At 42.1% G+C, this 18,439-nt stretch overlaps 1 protein-coding gene across 1 annotated transcript; it reads left to right on the forward strand.

The window, feature by feature from the left end:
• The first annotated feature begins 316 nt into the window (after positions 1-316).
• LOC128303876 (uncharacterized) lies at positions 317-16,667 on the forward strand. Its single transcript, XM_053040956.1, has 7 exons — positions 317-453; positions 2,739-3,023; positions 11,648-11,798; positions 14,819-14,917; positions 15,160-15,291; positions 15,373-16,173; positions 16,282-16,667. Exons 1-7 carry the CDS (start codon positions 317-319, stop codon positions 16,360-16,362), a joined length of 1,686 nt encoding a protein of 561 aa, XP_052896916.1. The 3' UTR covers positions 16,363-16,667.
• The last annotated feature ends 1,772 nt before the right edge of the window (positions 16,668-18,439 follow it).

The following is an 18,439-nucleotide window of genomic DNA, read 5'->3' on the forward strand; positions in this document are numbered from 1 at the left end:
TTCCATAAAACCAATCACCACGACGCAAACAAAGAACCATCACGTCCACCCATCGTGTCCATCGGATTGAAAAATTAATTATCGATGATTTATTGATACCGTCGAATGGTCGGTCAGACGGGTTGGGTTTGACGTGTCAACGTTCGCTGTGGCACGGAAATGAGAGCAAGTACTAAAACCCACTAATGGCGGGAAGTAGAGCAGGATTCGTTCGTGTCCTGCGTGTTGATTGATGGGTGACAGTGAACCAAACGGCCTGCCCAGCCGGTGTAAGATGAGTTTGAATGTGGTGAAATAGAGAGAAAGCTGCTGGATGATGAATGCAAACAGTTTTTGGGGTACGATCGATCAGCTGTTGGGGCGCGAAGCACAGAAGCAAAGCGGGCAGGATTCGCTAAAGGTTGCCGGATGGCTTTCGGCTTATGCAGGGGTGCGAAAAGCGACCGGTACGGGGTAAGTTAAAAAAGTGAACGAATATTACGAGAAATTTTTGGCTCTACCTTTCGGAAAATACTTTTCATAGGATTTAACATCCATTGCAATGTTTGATGTGTGGCAGGTGACTTGATAGTACGAAGGTTTTGTTTGTCAGTCAAGACAGTGAACTATAACGGACATTTGTATAACAAATGAAAGATATGTATAAACATTTGTTTGTGTCAATCAAGGCATGATCAAGTTTGAGAAGCTTGTAGCTGCAGAGAAAAATCAAAAAATACCTACATAAAGTTTTTAAATTCAAGTCCACCCAAGAACTTTTATGAATTCGTCTAATACATTGTCCAAACCTTTTCGTCGTGAATCTTTTTTTATATTGTGGGTGTACTATAACGTGTACTTGTGTTAGATTAATATTATTAGCACAATGTGTTACAATTTTAAATACGCCTAAAAGTATGTAAATGGTTCTTAAACCAGAAAACAAATTTGTGATTTGTAGTGTAAATTTCGTACACACTGGAGCGTTCACTTTTAAGACTATCCAGTAGCAAACAACTGAAGAAACATGACTTATATGACGAATATGACTTATAAGATGACAAATAAGATGTGAACATGCAAATGACGTACAACAACTTTGTTTACAGTTATTAAACTCGGGAGATGAATTTTAGAAATGTGTGTTAAATTTATCAACAAATAGTTTAACATGTATGTATGTTTCCCAGTATCGAAATGGGAATTATGTTCCGCATAAACTTTACCGCCCTTGATATTGATAGCCTGTTTCATATTATTAAGGACTTACGACTCACACTCAAACAGGAGCATTGACCTAAAACATGCCATACCTATTTGCCGTGGAAGTGCAACGAGCGTAGTACGATGCAACGGTTCAATATTGTGCCGTTGTTGCACGAAGGTTGTTGGTGTGTTTTCTGTAAGACAGGTGATGCCAAATGTGAACATATGTGTGTCATTGCGATGCATCCGAAGGCTCTTGAGTGCTGTAAGGACTACTGCTGCGTGGGTAATTGCGTGCATCATTGCAAACATAGTATAGAAAAGGACCTGGAACGTTCAATTTAGCTTTCACACAGGAATCAATCATCTGAAGTAGTTGTTGCGGTTCTAATCTTACCCGAACTGAAGGGAGTTTACTAAAGCACATTTGATAGAAAGCTGCATAATCAACTGTCCATCGGCACGCAACCGAGCACGAATAAATAAAAGAGACACCATACTAAACCCTTCCAAGGATCGTATATCCCGCGGGTACATCCTAGATGTCTAGGATGTGTCAGCAGTACGGGACCTGATCGGATGTTTCTCTGTTTAGCGCCTTGGTACGGATGTTCGCCAACACCACAATGCGCAAAATATGCAAATGCAAAAAATTCTGTCCCGATCCGAGCTATGACCTCCGAGTGAAGCACATATGGCAATGCTATGCGTACCATCGAGATGGGTGCGCTGTCGTTCGAACGATTTCCAGTGTCCTTCAGAAACCAACTGCTGTTCCGTGGTTGTCGCCTTGGTGCACGCTTTTGATTGACTTTCCTTCAGATTTGCAGGCCAAAGAAGCGGGAGAGCATTATTACGCTTTGCTGGGTGATTGTTGCCAACCAAGTGCCCACCACCAGGTCCTTTTATCACATTCTTGCACTGTGGCAGGTACCACAAATTCGTGTCGAAACCGGCATAATCCGGCATGGGAAACACACCGCCGCTATATATATTTTGTCGATATTTCGTGACATTGGAAGATATTGGGGCCGTTAAGTGTGCGGATATGTTATGGGTATGATAATCGCAATAAAGTGAGATGTATGCGTCGTCTGCTGTGTTTGCTTCGGTTGGCAGAAGCAGACAAACCTTTCCCCAATCCTTTGGTATGGGCGAGCGAACCCATAGCGGGTGAAGTGACTCCAAATAGCAACAAGTTGATGCGTTACCTACCGCCACCGTCTTAAGCATAAGCCAACCTGTTTGGTGATTACAACCGTTTGCTCGACTAAAGCTCTTAAGAATCGTCGTCGGTTGGAGGATTACTGCAGACTTGCGAAAACGAAAAGCAGGTGCAAGCTTAATCATCACTGATTGTTTCCTGTATTTTATTATCTTGTAAATTCGCTTAATTTAATGGACGCTTAACGAACGAACGAACAATAATAAATGTATCAAAAATGTAGCCCACCTTAGCTAGGATACTATACAGAAAATGTTTACAAACCCATTTTTACATTTACAAACTACATTTTTGGAGAATAAAACTCATACTCAATTTTTTACGATAGAGACGATGCCGCAAACTATGGTAGTGACGGGTTCAGCGGCCTCCCTGGCAGAACTTCCAGTTTGCCATCGATTTTCCCGAGCGGCAATCAGCTGATTCATTCCGACCAGGACGGTGGTTTTAACGGGGATGCAACCGCCAACGGGGGTGGCAATGCCGATAACGCGACGGTCGGACGCAATGGAGGAAGTCGCAAAAAAGTTCGCTTCCGTAAATCAAAGCTTCGCCAACTGTACGACGTGGAAGTGCTACCGGTCGAGTACTTGGGGCCAAAGATCGAATACAGGTGAATATGATTCGACATTAGGCAGACATTCATTGTATTTTTTTTTTACATAAATTGCATTAGGCATTTATTTAGCCATTATTTAAAGATTGTTGAACTGTCACTTTAGTAAACGTAAATTCTTGAGTTAGCGTTTTTGTATGAGGATGAGGCATTTTTTATTACAATTGTAAAATAGATGCAAAAGATAGAAGATTGTGAGATGGAATTAAAGTTTACAAAAAACCATTAAAACGTAGTGTAATATATTGAGCGGCCGTTTTTGCTGGCGAAATCTATGCTGTGCTATAATATCGAAACAGTTGCTATAAAATGTAGGCTTTCGAGCAGATGGTAAAATCTTTTCGAGCACCTAGCTCGACTTGACGTTACGCTCACGGTGAGTGTATTTTCACTCCTATTAGGACAGCAATTCTATTTTTTGTTTGCATAAAACGTGCTGCATTTAAATGTATTGAGTTGAAAGATGTATTGTATTGTATTGAGTTGAAAACATCAAATTAATTTCGTGTGATCAGTTTATACTTGTGTTAATAAAAGTAGTTATTTTTATAATTATCTAGTGCTAATATGCTGTATGCTAGCTGTAATGGTTGCAATCACATTCTTTCATAATTTACGTGATGGACATGATTCAATCTTCCGCAATCACTTACTGCCACATCACACCAAAGAATGTCTAAACTTTCTCAGTTTCAGAGTTTAGATAACCACCGAACCGTTCTTTAGCATTTGCATACCTTTAGGCGCTTTTAATCCATTGTAAAGCTTATTTGTTTAACGCGAATAATGGCCTCATTTATGACTTATGTAACGTGAGCGTTATACATGAAAATTTTAATCATATCTCAGAAAGCTTTAATCGAATAAACTACATTATACACGTTAGATACCGTAACCTCTTTAACACCTCATTGTACCCTGAATGCGGGATAAGTCGTTGTAAATGGGATCATTTTTCTTCTTTGAGATTTACAACACGAAACAGTTGTTTCCTCAAACTTTACAGAATTGTATGCGCATTCCGTGTGTAGGCACCATAAAATAAACTTTCTTACTTCTTTCACACAATCACCTAGTATACCTCGTTAGTTATGGCACACTTCCTTAAAAAACACAAGAAAAATCACCCAAATTAGCCGTGTACCTGTCAAGAACACATCAAGCAACCACCTTCGGATGGTGTGGTGACAGGAGTAAGGAGGAGTTTTGACATGCTGATGACGGAAATTGGATTTATTGGACCCGGGATAGATGATGTTGCACTGTGCTTGTTGTTTGTGGGCTTCAACGCGTGGTCAGGACAAAGTTTTGAGCTCAGTCTGTTATCACAAGGAGCTCCGCTGACACGACCGTCTTAAAGCCATCCGTAACGTCCTTGACATTGGTTTGCCCGTCTTGGGTGCAGTAAGCTATCGAACCACGGTTTCTGGTACTGATTACATCAGTAAGTTCCGGTCGGTAGGTTTGAGCTTACGGCCATAAAAGCTTGTAGTTTGCCGTTCGTGATTGATTTGATTCGATCGAAAATGTATGCTCCCCTGAGTGGTAGCCACGGTACACACAGCGCGGGCACAATGTTGCAATGTTCGTTGGGATACGGTGGGATTTCCGCTTTGTGAGCGTATCGCGTTTTGGTGTTGGCGATTGAAACGTGGGAGAAATGGTCTGTAGGAAGTAGGTTGCACTGTGTACTAAAGCTAAAAGCCTATAGCCAACGGATTTACCTTCCAGCGAACACGTGCTGGTGTGGTTGACGTTGGGAAATGTAGGGCGGGACAGATAGTGATGATTTATTTAAAAGATATTACGGACGATAGCTTACAAACGGGTTACACCAATTGATTACACACTTGCAGGAGATTATGCATTTCTGGAGCTGTCATTCATTAATATGGCACCCACTTGGCAAGCCAATTGTAAGATTTAGGCAAGCGCAATTCATTGAACGATTAAACAGCGCCCAAAGTTAGTTAGTTGATATTGACACTGAAATTTCAACCCTTGAAGCAAGATACTCTTTTAAGGTGCGCGAGAATTCAAGAACAAGAACATAATGCAAAAAACACTCTTCGTAGGTTATTCAATAAATATAATACTCTCCTCAGTATCTGAGGAACAAACTAAAACACAGAATGCCCCCACTCTTGACCTTGATTACGTCGTTACCAGTTCGAGGTTCCTCTATTTTATTGTGTCAAACTGTCATAAATCAGGAGCGGCACCTCATCGGGCCGATGTTCGGCACCTCTTCAGGCACAATACGGTTACAGATGCGCTAGCCATCACCATCTGATATAACTACCACGAACCGCGTGCCACCCAAGAACTCCTGAAGGAAGGAAGGTTGAGCTCACCGTTCGACTAGGCGAAAAGTGAATTTATGTCTTGTTTATTTCTCCAACCATTCACATTTAGCGCACCTGCTTCGTAGCGGCGGACAGTATTCACCTTCGCAACAGAGCTCCAGTCCTGATCCGCCCTTGAAACAAGGGTGCTAGATACTTTGTTATCTTCACCCGTCGTTCGTTTTGAAGGGAGAGCGGCACAAGAACAGGAACTCCACCACCGGCAGTCGTTTTACACTCGGAGCGTTTAGATTATCAGATTGGATTCTAACAGGCAAACGGTTCGTGTGACCCATTAAGGGTCGAGTTCCTCACGAAACGTGTTTGGAACGGGCTGGCAAAACGAGTGCCAAATTGATTCTGGTCGAGTTTTTCACCCCCTATTCTGCTTCTCTCCCTCCTCGGAGCCATCCGCTCATTGTGATACATTCTTTTCCTTTTCTCGTGTAGCTCTATCCAAACCCAATCCCTAACCGATGAGCCTCGTTTTATGATTCGCGTTTTCGGTTTACGTTTCTTTAGCCTGGGGTTGTTCGTCTATTTGTTTGTTTTGTTTTCAGCCCTTTCCCTTTCATGGCTCTTGCTTCCTTGCCGTTAGTTCCTTCCCGCCGCTCGAATAGGATATTTTATTTATTTCGTCTCCACTCGTTTTGGCCTTTTTGTTGCCTTGTTGCGGTGTTGAATTAGTTTTCCTCACGTCAACTACCCATCAGCACGGCATCCATTCTGGTGGGAGAACCTTCGACAGAGGTCTAGGGCTTGAGGATGTCCTTTGCGCGCTTGTGTGTGTGTTTATGATCCCAAACGAGGTGAGAACAAAAAAGAGGCGTCAATGGCGCTTGGATGGTGGTAAAGATTCGGTTTTTGACAGTTTGGCACCAGAGTCCTGAACGGTTGGACGTAGTGTGCGTTGCTTTGTTGCCTTTAGAAAGAATTTTACATTGAAGGCTTATGGACGTGGCCACGCGAGTGAAGTTGGCGGTAGGATGTCAGCAAAACAGCTGATAGAAGAAGAGAGACAGGATATCATGACAACCACCTGAAGCACTAATTGATAAGTGGAAGTGGTTGTTATATACCGAGTTAATGTGTTTATTTGAAGCAAGATTTATACGATGATCTTGTACGATGTGTAGTAGAGCATACAAGTATACGTGGAGTTTGGGACTAATGGCAGGGCAGATAAGGACGTTTTGAAATTCAACTTCTTCGTGATCTCCGTTTTGTGCTACTCAACTAGAGGTGGATCTAATTTAGTGACAGTGTTCAAGTGACTGCAAGAAGGTAGCGAGCTTCAAAATGAAGAAAGCGAATGTTGCGAAAAACCAGCTGGAGAAGATGATGCTCGAGGAGGACTTCACATTCTGCGAGTGTAATTTCGCGGTCAAACCAACGAGACGTCAGGAGTAAGTGTTTGAGACACAGGCTTAAGTGCAGTGTTAATTAATAAATTGAAATGCAAATTTGTAACTTTTGAAACCAAATTCTGCGCACCATTTTGTGCATGATATTTAGAGAGGTAGTTGATAGACTTTATGGACTTTCCAACGTAAAACTTCAATAAACTTCGTCCAGCAAATGACTAATGGATCTAGAAGTTACGGAGAGCATATTTTTAACCGTATTGCGCTTGCCAGCTAAATGTTGGACAACATTTATTTTTTACTCTTGCTTATTTTATTGCTGTCATAAGGTGCACGGGGCAGCTACAAAGTAGTGGAATAGAAATTAATTAATTAGCTTAGTGAGCTTCCGGACGTTGAAAGCGATGGGAAAACTAGTTTCAAAGGATAATAAAAAAGAAGATTTACCTGAGGCTGTGAAATTAATGAAAGCTTATACATTCCTGTTACGCAAACCTTCCTTTTTATATGCGTTGGATGCCGGGATGCACTACGAATACAAAATCAATTCAACCAGAGGTGGACAGAAAAAAGCGTTGATTGCTATTACGATGATTAAAAGCAGAATGCAAAACTATGATAATGTATCACAAAATGGAATTATCATAAAAGTTCACTTTTTATGGTATTGTTTGCACTTTCTCTATATCTCTTCTATGAGACTTAGTTGTTAAGGAATGTTAATTATCCGTATGACCCACATCGCGTGATAATGATATCATTCGCAGTTCCACACACGAGACGGTTGCAGTTTTTAATTAAAATCAGTAAAGCCGGAAGTAAAATCATAAACCTCAGCCGCATGTGCAAGCGGTGACGCTGGTGGTCGATACTACTTTTTCCACACCTACCTGTGCCAGCTGTTGATGAAAATAAATTGCCTTTTTTCCTGAGCCCAGCAAAAGCACGCGGAGGGAGTTAAAATATCATGTTTTCTTCCTTTCTCCCGATCAGTGGGAGTAATGCTTCGGATAGGTTAACTTCGGTTAAACGTGTCGTACGTCGTGTTTAAACCTACGCAAACGGAAATAGCACAATTTGGGCGAAAGGAATGCGATTGACTGCTTCCCAACATCTAAACTACCGTTTTGTTCGTTTGCTAATGGGACGAGACCTATAGTGTCAGGTGTAAATGATGCGGCCTCCCAAGGGACATCGATGAAAAACATCCATCAACAAGATAAGATTTGTATCTGACAGGTTACATTGATTATTAGCATAATAAATTGCCTATTGATATATTCTGTTTTTTTTGCTTAATATGGAAACTCTTAATTGCAAACTTACTTTTTAATCTAATTTGGTGTCAGTTTTATTCGAAATATCCTTAAAAAAGTTACAGGCTTTTCACTGTAATGTATTGCAAGTAAATGTTAATTTTTGCAATTTAAAATAAATGGGATTTTTCTTTCAATACATATGTATAACGTATATTTTATAACGTGTTTAAAATAAAAGCAATCTGAACCATTGCAAAGGAGATCCTGTATGGGAAATGCAGTCAGATTGTTTAGACCCAGTTTTATATGTATATATATTATATTTGAAAATACGGCACTGCCGTCATACTATAAATTAAATAAAAATAAATATATATTATATTTATAATTTTATTTATATATATATATATAAATATATCTTTGTTAGAATGGCCAGGTTGTATGAGTTAAATTACCACTTAGCCGGATAATCAATCCTAGTTGTTAGATTGTTTATAGATGGGTCAAATTATAAACTTCGATCATAGATTCAATATTTTAAATTATTTAATTCAATTTCATGCATAGAATATCTACAGAACTGAGCGATGGTAGAAGAGTATATGAGCTGTGAGGGTAAGATTATAATTACTTTGCATGTGGTATCATTTCGCACATCGCATGTCAAAATCACAGTCTGTAATGGTGACAGCTGGTGGCACGCTCAACTATGAATAGCGCGCATCCATCTGATTGCCCCAGGCCTTCGCAAGACCGAGCAACCGAAAATATCCTCCTGCAACAGCTGCCCTTATTTCACATATCGCATGCACCGCAGCCACAGCGTGTATATCGTGAAAGTGTGCAGCAAAAAGAACGATACGAATGTGTGGAACGTTCGTGTAATGTTAATGTTCGTGCTGGAAAATGGCTACAAAATAACGCGACAATGCAAAGGAATTTTTTGTTTTGTTTTTGGTTTAGATAGTTTTGCACAATGGAAGAACGCTAATTTCGAGCCTTCGTGATCGTAACGTTGCGGGCAGCCATGAGGAATGCAAAGCATTCGGCCGAGTGTGAATGGTTATCTTTTTGCTTGGCGGCTTTTAGGGTAGACAGTTTGCTTTAAATTCCTTTCTCAGCTAAAAATGGTAACGTCATCGATCAATATCGACTTCCATGACCAGAAGTCATCTGAATGCTGTGCAATGTCTCAATCTGTGTGCCGTTGAGGACAAGCGGCGATCAAGCGAATGCAATGGATAGTTGGGTTGCCATCGGTTGTTTGAATAATATTTTATGCATCCTCTTGTAAGCCTACCGTATCGTTTCTCCATTCTCCTTTGGGGTTCGTTGGAAAAGCGATTTAGCTGGCCTTAGTGCCGGGAGAGAGTGTGGTCCCGATGGTTCTGATCGAACCGTTCTCCACTGTTCCGTCTCCGGACGACATCGGTAACTGTGTTTATCAATTTTATGTACATTCGATGCTTCGATATTCGATTTTTGTCCAGCTCTATTTATATATGATGGTTCCAGTGGGGGTCCTCGCTGCACACGTTTGCTGTGCTGGAGGGAAAATCGAAATTCCGCACCCTTTCGCTCCCAGCTGGTAACCGAAGCAGACGAAGGCTGTTAGCTTACTGGCGAAATCGTTTTACATTCGGAAAGGGAGCTTTTAGGCACGTCTGTTGTCTGGCAAACTGTCGACTACCCTGGGTAATTCCTGCCTCACCAAGCCTTGAGCAGCAAACCGTTCCCATGACCTTCGCATTCGGTAGCATCGCAAAGGACTACATCCATTGGACGAGCGCTACATTAATTGAACGGAATAAGCGTACGTTCCTTCATAAATATGGTTTCCATTTATCGGTGGACATGTCGTTGCTAGGCGGCAGAAAAAGCCTTCCTTCGGTTAGGTTTAATTTTAATTTGTTTCCAGTCGTGACCGGGCCGTCGCTGTTGGTGCTAGTTGTGTACAGTGCGTTGCTATCGCGGAGGTCACTTCACTTTCACGCGAGGTTTTGTCCGAGTGCTATTAACGTTCAATTGTTTTTCTCACACCCTGCTCGGTGTTGTTGGGGCGGGCAATGGAAGTGAAATGAGTTGAATAAGGCAACATGAACCAGAACTTTTTTCACTAGTTTCGAGGTATGTAGCTGAGAATTCGTTTTAGAAGAATGCATTTTAAAAGTAAGCGCTTATTTGCATTGCCTACGTTTAGGCGCAAAGTTAACGTCGAGTTTAAATTGCGGAGCTGTTTTAAGCAGTTTCTTCGCGTAAAAGTATGCTATCTGTAAATTTTAGTTGCCTTCTTGGATGTTTCAGAATAAAAGCTTGTGATGTGTGTCTTGTCTTGGATTCTAAATTGTCATTTGAGATGATTTGCATTCAGCCAGGTGGAATACGCTTCGCATCATCTATATTAAACTGTTCTTATGTCTAATTTGACTAATTTGTTTTCATTATACGGTTTTACTGGAAACTTTGAATATGTTTCAATGTAGTAAAAGAGAAATTAATGTTTAAAAAACTTTTAACCTAATAGCAATAATAATGTTCCAAATCGACATAAAACTGTAAAACATTTTCCCCACAGAGCCTTTGGTTTCACCGGGTGTTCTGTTTGGTTGTGAAAAATATCGCAACTATCGTTTCGTTTGCAACAATTTGCAAAAGATACACTCCACAGTGCCGGCTACCCAAATGTGGGGCTCATCCGGTCCCTTCATGCTTCAGCAAATCCACCATTTTTATGGCGTCTCGTAAAAATATGTTCACGATTATTATTGCGTTGCCTGCTGTTGGCTGGAACGCTAGCGTTACCCGGTTAGGGTTGGTCGGCCTCACGTCCTTTGCCTTGAATCGGTAAAGCTCTCTCTTTGCTCAGTGGCAATCGATTTCGTGTTTCCCTCTGCCGATGCCGAGCATGCTGTCATCATGGAATTTGCTCACCAACGTACCACGTGGACTTGGGGAAGATTCGAGGGTATGTTTTGCCAAATTTTCCACGTGCGCCTTTAGCTAGAATCGGCATACAGGTTAGGTATGTTCTTTTTTTCTGAGGAGGGATACGTTGCTGTTGTTTTGATTTTCTCTTTTCGCTTGTAAGCGAGAAAGCGAAACATAAATCGAAGCTGGGCCCCCCTATTGTGCCAAAGAGACGTCAATATCACGATCGGCTGTCACGGATTGTATTGTTCTTTTTCCTTGAAACAACAGCAGCAGGTTTCGATTTTCTTGCTTGCAATCGAGAGCTCTCGATGGTTGAAAAGGGGTAGAAAATAGTACTCCACCCTTACCTAGGTCTACAGTAGCACTAGCGTACTTCACTTTGCATTTCGTTGCTCGCTTGACGCCGTGCAATGTTTGGAACCGAAGCATTAGTCAGAGTGCGCCATCGTACACCAACGGACGGCCAAGCTTCCGGATTGAGTGTTTCGTTGTCGCTAGCCCGGTCTTAGCCAGGAGTGTCATTATCTGAGCATTGCGTTAGAGATTGTCCATTATTTCCGGTTAGTATGTGAAGGTGTTTGGGTGGTACTGGAAGGTGTAAGAGATCGGTGCGAATTCTTCGCTCTGCGTGATTAATGTGTCCATTTACGCTAGTGCTAAATGCGCTGTTGGTACCCACATTTTCACCACCATGCAAACTACTGTTTGGCCGTTCGTTTCAGTGTGAACCTGCCCCGAGTAACCGCGCAACTGGAGAAGTTGATGGGAACCAATGTGGTCCGGCTGACGGATCGCAAATATATGCAGGAGCTGCAGCGTCGCATCCAGGAAGACTACAATGTCACGCTGGAGAAGCGGATCAGCGAGCGAGAGGTAAGTGCAGCAGAGCTTCGAACAAACCGTTCGGACCATTTTGGATAATGATGGATGCCTTTTTGGGAATTGGAACTCTGTGGTATTGGGAAATGGGGGGTGCTGTCACGTTACTGTGGTTTCCAAAGGATTGTTTTAATGATTCTCGTTAGGTTCACACACTCCATCGTTAATTGACCCATCCCACAGGTAGGCAAAAACTTTGTGATGTGCCTAACATCACAAATCTTCAAATTCACCAGAGAAAACACGTAGTTCACAAAGTCTAGAGTACGTGAGGGTACCTCTACCATTATCAGATCTCATTTCGTAGTCATTTAATTTGCTAGCATTGCTTGTCTCCTAGCGCTTACCATGTAGTATTTTACGCGTTTGCAATTAACATGTAACCTTGATTGCAGAGGTTTGTTTGACTGTTGGATGATCAATATCCTTTAATCAGATGGCGAGGTTGACGTGGGACAACTTCAAGATATCCGTAATGTGCTTTAAAAGTTGTACAAGTAGTACCTTTACATTCCTAATGTTTAAAAATCATCGTGAATATTTTCTACGTCGTGTCTTTCAACTTTCTCTGTTCAGTTCAGAGTGTTTACATACGTGGAATCTGTTCCTAAACAACTACAAAAAGGAAAATTGTCGAAAATTGTTATCTTTGCACGACTGCGAGCTGATTATCTCCGAAACCGCACTATGAAAACAGACCCGGCATATCAGCCACTGTGCTCAGTACGAACTTCAGTTGAGTTGTCCAAGTGTGCCGCCAGCAGAATGTGCGCAGTGTGGGAATAGGTGTGCTTCTTGTGAAATCGATAACCGTTTTGAGTGATACCTCGCACATAACACTAAAACACACGGTATACACCAAAATCAAACACACACACACGTTCGCACACAAGTATATCATGGCAGAAGAGCACCATCTCCCTTCGACACAAGGTAGCCATCGCGGTAGGGTTGTTAGGCACACTGTCCTCCAACGTGATAGCATGTTTAGGTGTCTCTTTGGAGTTCGTTTCCGTTTGTTTGTTTGGTGTTTTACTTCGAATGTTGCCATCCAATGAATGTTAAATTGTGCCCGGGGCGTTGATGCATCGCCTAGGAAAGCGGGCTTATCGGTACAGGGCGCGTCCAGGGAGATCGATAGTGGTAATGGTGATAAGCTTTTGGCACTAATATACTACTGATAACAGCGTTTGCCATCCGATTGGATCGGTAAGTGTCCCTACTTGTCACTTTCCGGTGCAGATTAAAGCATCGAATGAAGCACCAGAAATGGGTCCAGGGGCAGAGTTCACCTGACGTTCAAGATGATGCACCTTTTCCTGATGTTTGCTCGAATGGGGAGTGTAAGTTTCACCATGAGCGGAGACGGCTCCATTTCCCCATTGGTTGACATTCAAAACTGAGCCGGTTGACAGGTTTGACACAGTTTTCCATGATAAAGGTGGGGGTCTGAAGTCATCCGGACTAATCATAGTATATTTGACCTCAGTTTTGACATTAGTTTTGGAGATGGTAGCTCTTATTTGAGTGCTTAAAGCATTCTATAAATAAGTGTGGTAAAAATAGTACTTGTGAAATTGTTTTTGGTCAATGGTAAGCAAAGTCACAGGTTAAGAAGAGCATTAACATTCACGTCTAGACTTGTTGTACTAAACCGATATCCCAGCTTTTTCCTTTGCGTGTAGTCTTTCGGGTGTGCGCTTTTAAGAGGCCATGTTCACAGATCTGTTTTTTATTTCGAACTTTACTGGAACTTACGGAGTGGGTAGCAATGGTTTGATTTTCTTTACCGTCTTTCCTGTACGTGTTTTCTCTGACCGCGTTGACGGTGTGGCTACCAGCTTAAGCACTCCGTAAGAAAACGACGAACTGTTATAGCAGTGTCTCTAGGAAATATGGATAATGTGGCATTTAATGTGATTATCATAATCGTAATCTGCGTTCGCGCATTTTATGCTACCGATTTTACGACCGGAATGTGTCGGATAAAGCACATCCGCACGCACTCGCGAGCGTGAAGTTTATGAAGAATGTGAAGTTTGTTACGACTTTTGGATTGTCTTTTTTTGTTTTGCTGTCTTGTCTCTGGTGCACATCCTGGTAAAAGGGAACACACAGCCTGATCCTTGCAATGAACTCGGCTGCATACGTGACTGCATTTCGCATATCGGCAATCGGGCAACGTAGAGAAAACGAAAGCGCTTCATTGCGAATGCTCCCATTGCGACAGGTTCGTAGATATTTCAAGATTATGTGAAACCTGAGTAGGTTTCCTGAATGGGTGTCATGGTGGCCATCTATGCGGGAGATGAAATGAAGCATCTTTAGGGCATAGTGCATTACAGTTTGCAATCGAGCAAATTGTAAAAGCCACTTGCAAAGGGCAACATTTGTCGCATGGTATTTTAATATTTTTGAGCAAAGTGTAATGAAGAGCATAAAATTGTTTGTGGTACAAATTCAATTGCGATTGTGTTTCTACATTTGGCTGGCTATCTCTAGATTGCACCTTGGTTAAATCATCCTGACTGTATGCGATGTATTCAATAGAAATATTAGGTACAAGCTTTGAAAGCTTTTAGTGAAATAAAACTCACAAATCATGTGTAAACAAGTAATTTTCTTCAATTTTCTATTTGTTTGGGTTTGAAATGTTGGTTTTCAACCGAGTAAGCTTTATCAATTGCATTACTCCATCATTGTTCTTGAAGCTATTGCAAACGCCCCTCATTTATAAACCTTTATAACGCTATAATTTATTTTATCATTTCTGTTTCTCACCACTGTGCTTATGAAAACTTGTGTTCAAAACATACATTCATCAACCCTCACCCACGGTCATACACTCATCTTCAACGCATCTATCCATTGCCTGGCTGGACCGTCTCACAAACTTCCTCACATCGTGGACATCCGTTCCTTACCATAACCACGCGCACATCAATCAAATCGCGGAAAAACAAAACCGTGCACCGTAATGAACAACTGAAACACTCGTACTCATATCGTACCAGCACCGAGAATGGCAGCGACAGAAGCAACTAATCCTAGACGGCAAGTATGGTCTCGAAAACTGTCCTCGGTCTTTGATTCCTCTGCACAGTATCGTGCTGGTAAGCCAAAGATATTTTATTGAGTCTCATAAGGAATCTAAAACGCAAGCACGACGGGGCAGGAGCGTGTTTAAGATGCTAGCTGAAGCAATATTAGCAGAAAAGAACGATATCCAAGATCTCATATAGCGTCCATTGCGCTTCGCTACGTGTTGATTATGTTTTGCTTTCACTAACTCTTCCTTTCACGGGGTTTTGTTTTTCACTGCTTATCGGACTACCGGTGCTGCCATTCTTCAAAGGCGAAGGAAATCGAGCGTGAGCGTAACCTGATCCTATCCGGAGCGGGCGATAGCATACCGGAGGAGATGACCAGCTCGGTGTTTCTGGTGAATCAGAAAACGAACGTCAACATTCTGAACAAGCGCGAAAAGGTGCGTTCACGGAGGTTGAGAAAAGGTTGAAAACTGTTGAAAAGAAAATCCTTCGGTCACTTTTTCCTTTACATTTTGCAGTTGAAAACGATCCGTGAGAAAAATGCTGAACGATTGATCAAACAGGGTCATCGCTGGGAACGGGAGCGTCTGCAGATGGAGGAACAGAGTCGGGAGCGGGAAATTGAGCGACGCACCAAACGGGAGGCACTGCTCGAGGAGGAAAAGCTGTACATGATAGAGGAAAACGATCGTTCGCTGAATCTGCTTCGAATGAAGACGAAGAAGGGTCCGTGTCGCGATATGAACCTGCGCTCGATGTTGATGCTGCAGCGCGAAGAACTCGGCCGAACGATTCAGAAGCGTGACTTCGACATGAAGGACGAACGGACCGGGATGGGCATGGAGCTGGAAGGTGGCAAGGGTGATCGACGGCGACAGCGACGGGGCATGCGCAAGCAACGGCAGATGCAGCGCCAGAGCGAAGTGAACGAGTACCAGGAGTCTTCCTCACCCGAGGAGGGTTACATCTCCATGAACAATGCCGACTCGCCCGAAGATCTGGAGACATCGATCGCGATCAAGGTGGCGAAGGGGGCGAGTAAAGATTCGGGCGACGAATCGGAAGCCGAACAGGACTCGGACCAGGCCGCTCCGGAGAGTGGTGCGGAATCGAAAAAGGATACAGTGGAGCCTGAGGATGGAGCATCCGAAAGGGAAGCACTTGCCGAGTTGGAACAGCAAGAGGCCACCGAAGCGGAACTGGAAGCTGCCGAGGAGGCGCGACTCCGCGAGGAGCTGGACAAGACGTTGATGGAGAAAAAGAAGGCTCGTCAGGTGCGGAACGAAGATCCCAAAATAACCAAACTTAAGGATGCTGACGTAAGTGTGTGGCGATTGAATCACAATTGCAAAATCAGCTGATACCCAAATGAGATATTTTATGGGGGAGGGTAACCTTTTTGTTTTATTGCTCTTCGTTATTTGCAGACTGTGGCAGATATTTATAACGTTGCCGATGAAATAATTGTGCTGGAGAAGAAGAAAACGAAGAAAGGATTCGGGAAGTAAAAACCACTGTTATAAGTGACCCACACGGTTCACCAAACCACCGACTCTTATGTGTGCATGTCGACGAGATGAAGAAAAAATGCTGTTTTTAATGCCCCGGATACATCACAAGCTATATCTGTGATCTGGTTGTTTCTGGCTCTTTTCTTGGAGTTTGTAATCCTACGGTTTCCTTGGCATCAAAGCCAAAGGCTTGGTAGTTGTTTTTGTGTTTATTTTTCTACCTAAATATGCTGTGTGTTGAATGCACTTTGTGATAAAAATGAGAATGTTTTTGTAGTCCAAGCGAACCGTCTCAATAAACTGTTGCCATAAATGAGTAGTAAAGATGCTGTTAATAATCAGCGTAATGTGAATTATTTTAAATACTGTTTTATTGATGATGACAATTCTGTGGGATGCAGTTCGAAAAGTGTTTAAAAGCTATCTATATACCCTACTCCTAACCCATTACATACCATCGTATGAAATTTCATGCACAAACAAACACTTTTTCAAAAAGCTGCATGGATCCATCTAAAAATGACAGCTTGTTATAAATGATACCATGATAAGTTAAGAATTCCTTTAGCATTTTAGAGGTTATCATATTATTATAATTTGTGATTACATGATTAAGGACATCCTTAAGCATGTAGTTTTCCACATAAATAGAAGAAAAGTAAAGTAAGAAGTAAGTAAAAAATTTAAAAAAAACTAAAAAAAAAACTTTGTAAATGCATTACAAAGTTTCATGGATTATGGAACAAGTTTTCGTACCCCAGAGATGTAATACAATGTAATATCGAACACGTAACACCGGAAAGCGGACACATGAATGCAGTTTATAAATAATATGTTAACATGTTTAAAGATCATTGTAGATTAGCAGTTAAAGTAACTGCATGTTTATAGATAAAAATAAGAACAATCATAATAGCAAAAGCATATCCTTGCCTGTTCGCCCGAAGTGTCCCGAGTTTCGATGAATCCGTTGTTCATCGTGTCCCGAAAAACACCGAATGCAGTTGAAGGATTTGCGCTCGTACCGACTGAAACGGCATTTTATGAATGAAAACGCTTCCTTACTATCCGTAGTAAAACCCTTCGTTCCTTCACTACACAAACCGCGTCCGTGTGGGAGTGGTACAGTAGGGACAACAACATCAAAAACCAAACACTCACACAACACTCTATGGATAGTGATGATACCCAAGAACAGAACTTTCACAACGAGCAGCCAGTCGAACGGTGAATCCTGCTGCTGAGGTACTTCGGCGCAAAGTGACGTCCCGGTTCATCCGAAACGAAGCCGAACAGTCGTGGTGGAAAATGAATTTTCCCACAGCAGTGCATGTGATGGTGCGAAGGAAGGGGTTGCAACAGGGAGCGGGGAAAAGCTACGGAAAGCGAAATCATTTTGTGCCGGCAAAAATATAAAAGCCAGTGACGGTGGCGAAACTTCCGTCAAACGCACTTTCAACAAGTGGTCGTCGGTTGGACGTTTCAGAGGGGTCGTGCTCGTGTACGAACAGTGAGCTTGTGTCATATTGAAAGTCAAGAGGTGGGAGGGAAAAAAGGAAACCGTAGGTTAGTTGACCGTTGGTAGTACGAATTGATGTGATGGAGAGTGTCAAGTTTGTGGAATTATTTTTACATGAAAAAGTTTCATGATTCGTTCGGACAGTTCGTGCTGTGAGCTTTCTAATGCAAACGAAATTAGTTTCAAATGAAGTGGAATTTTACTAGACTGAAGGGAACTGTCAATATAGCTAGCAGAGAGTGTAGAAATATATTATGAAATGTGCTAAAAAGTGAAGAATATTAAATTATAAATCGTGCTACGAAAAAAACAATACACTTTAGTGCATAAACGCGTATAGACAACATTCTAGAGCACTGAATAACTTTAGACACTTCTCTGGAAAATAAAATCAAATTGCTTTTCCGTGCGGTTTGTTTGATCTTAAAAGGTTCAACCAGAACGCCAGAACCAAACTGTAATTTGTGCAAAATAGAATCATCCGACAGTGCAGTGTCTCGTGTGCGCGGGTGAGAAAAGATTATTAGATTTCGACCGTCACCGACGGCTAATGGA

This window comes from Anopheles moucheti, chromosome 3 (assembly GCF_943734755.1).
Source record: "Anopheles moucheti chromosome 3, idAnoMoucSN_F20_07, whole genome shotgun sequence".
Taxonomy (NCBI): Eukaryota; Metazoa; Arthropoda; class Insecta; order Diptera; family Culicidae; genus Anopheles; species Anopheles moucheti.

What these genes read in the sequence shown, in the direction of transcription:
- LOC128303876 (XM_053040956.1), top strand. Translation starts at nt 317, where the DNA reads ATGAATGCAAACAGTTTTTGGGGTACGATCGATCAGCTGTTGGGGCGC. An exon ending in AGCGGATCAGCGAGCGAGAG is followed by an intron (nt 11,799 to 14,818) that starts GTAAGTGCAGCA and finishes ATATCGTACCAG; the next exon opens with CACCGAGAATGGCAGCGACA. An exon ending in CCAAACTTAAGGATGCTGAC is followed by an intron (nt 16,174 to 16,281) that starts GTAAGTGTGTGG and finishes CGTTATTTGCAG; the next exon opens with ACTGTGGCAGATATTTATAA.